The following is a 2500-nucleotide window of genomic DNA, read 5'->3' as shown; positions in this document are numbered from 1 at the left end:
TATCATGCTGTGACCACGGCAAACATGAACTTACTGTTAAAAAAAAAAAAAAAAAAAAATCTCTTCTTAACTTTTTATTCCAGACCATCAAGGCCTTCCTCCCTGATATGATTTCTGCCAACAAGGGTCATGTGGTTACTGTGGCCTCTTTGGCTGGCCTATCTGGGGTCAACAAGCTCACCGACTACTGTGCTTCCAAGTTTGCTGCTGTGGGCTTTGACGAGAGTCTGCGGCTCGAGCTAATGGTAAGAATGTTGGGGATGCAGGAGGGAAGGAGGGAAAGAGAGAGAGAAGATGGGAAGATTTTTAAAAGGAGAGAAGGATAGATGTGAAGGCAGGAATAAGGGATGAATGGGAGGAAGAAGAATGGGGGAAGGGAGGGGGATGAGAGAGAAGGGAAGGTGTCTAAATTTGCTGCTGTAGGCATTGTGTATAGAGATGGAGAGAGGGTGGGAGGGGGTGGGGTGGATAGGTGGGAGAGATGAAAGGAGAGAGGGAAGGAAGGGATAGATCTGAAATAGATAGTTCTTGCTGAAAGTTTCGGAAATTATGCACCTTTGATTATTTTCATGTTTCACAGAATATGAATTATAACTAAAGAATTCTGTAAAAAATCATCAATCAATTTATTTTGTTGAGATAAGATATTGACTAAGTATGATGAACTAAAATCACAATCACTTTAGCAGCAAGTTTGTAGAGTAATAATTTTTTTCAGGTTGAAGGACATAAAGGAGTCCACACTACAGTTGTGTGTCCATACTATATTAGCACTGGAATGTTTGATGGAGTGAAATCAAGGTATGTATTGAATAGATTCTTCTTCCGTATCTGTATTATAATTGGTTCACTGACTATGAAATCTGGAATTGCTAATATTATAGTTTTTATTTCATACCTACAAGTTGAAGGAAATAGTTCTTGAATCATTCCTACCTTATAACAGATTTATATTTTAAACTTTCTAGGCTCTGTATTAAGGTTCCTCTCTGGTCGTTTTTGCCAAACCCTCTATTTTGGGGGGAAGTATTTCTTCAGGATTATATCAATGAAAGTTTTCAGACTTATTTATTAATGCCTTTTTATTAATTGATCAATTACTATTTAATTATTTTTTAACTGACTAATTAATTCCGTTTCTTGCAGTCTGTTTCCAATTTTAAAGCCGGATTATGTGGCCTCTGAGACAATAGACGGCATCTTGCTAAACCGCTACACTGTCATCCTGCCTTCCTTCTGCAGATTGATGATTCTTTTGAAATAGTAGGTGGCTTGTTTTTTACATTCTTTTTGCTTGTCTTTTATATTTTTTTGTTACTGTTTTTTTCAATTTTATTTTCTTATTCTGGAAAAAGGTTTTATGAATATTTCAAATTTCTTAATTTATATTGTGATTATTAGATATTCTCAGGCTGCAAAGTAGCATTGATTTGCTGTGTGTATATATATATATATATATATATATATATATATATATATATATATATATATATATATATATATATATATATATATATATATATATATATATGTGTTGACATCATGTGGTTGACTGGGTCTTTATACTGGGGTGGCTGACCAACGATCCTTCCAAAGAGAAGTAGTTGTTTAGGTGATCATTGTTAGTGGTTCTCAACACACCATCATATCAACGATAGACTCACTTACTACCATCTCTCTCTCTCAAGTGCCCTGTCCCACAAGGACGTTGGCGATCATGGATTTCCACCTCTTTCTGTCTTTTGTGGTCTTCAAAATTTATCATTCCGTTATACTCGTCCATCTACCCATGCTTGCTGTGTAGATTTGATTTATCCAAAATTAAGCAAATCTGCACGTGTGCTCACACACACATGCAGGTGATGCTTGTGGACACGGATGTACACACGCACTCGCATGTGACGATTTGTATGTCTTTTTTTTATATATTTTAAAGTAATAGGTAAATCACAAGTTTTAAACAAAATTGTATTAATATTAACCTAGGAAATCTTGCATATAAGGAAATACTGTATTTCTCAGTAATTATGTAGTAATAAGGAATAATTCTGTGATATAATTCTTCAAATTTTAAAGCTCAATATATTGGCAAATAGATGACTAAAACTATCAACATCAATAATACAGCCTTGCACTTGAATCACATTTAGTTTGATCTTATGGTTAAAATACATCTGTTGGTAATCCATGCTTCAATTTGTGAGATCATGTAAAAGTTTAGATGCACACTTATTTAGTGGGAGTGGGGGAAACTGATATTGATGTTAATTCGATGATCATCATTTGGATCAAGTTTACATATATGTAAGGACTAGTTTTGAACTCACTGACTTAATAGAGAAAATACTGTAGATAGTTCACAATTAATTGCATTATACCTCTTTTTATTAAAAACCTAAGTTTGGCATAATCAGCTTCACATTTTAAACTTTATTCTGATGATATCATCCCAATTGTTAAAAGAAAAGGTATAATTTATAATCTAACTAATACCTTTTAT

The 2500-nt window shown here is 33.8% G+C and overlaps 1 protein-coding gene across 1 annotated transcript in view; it reads left to right on the top strand.

The window, feature by feature from the left end:
• Nucleotides 1-2500, top strand: part of LOC119597933 (epidermal retinol dehydrogenase 2-like) — a gene marked incomplete at its 5' end in the record, with an annotated part of 17851 nt that overhangs the window by 9401 nt on the left and 5950 nt on the right. The window contains 3 exon segments of the mRNA XM_037947601.1: nucleotides 84-245; nucleotides 719-801; nucleotides 1147-1263. Of these exon segments, the coding sequence (XP_037803529.1) occupies nucleotides 84-245; nucleotides 719-801; nucleotides 1147-1263 (362 nt within the window).

Source organism: Penaeus monodon, chromosome 40, assembly GCF_015228065.2.
Source record: "Penaeus monodon isolate SGIC_2016 chromosome 40, NSTDA_Pmon_1, whole genome shotgun sequence".
Classification (NCBI taxonomy): Eukaryota; Metazoa; Arthropoda; class Malacostraca; order Decapoda; family Penaeidae; genus Penaeus; species Penaeus monodon.
Note: the sequence above shows the minus strand (reverse complement) of the source record. Positions and strands in the feature narration are given on the sequence as shown.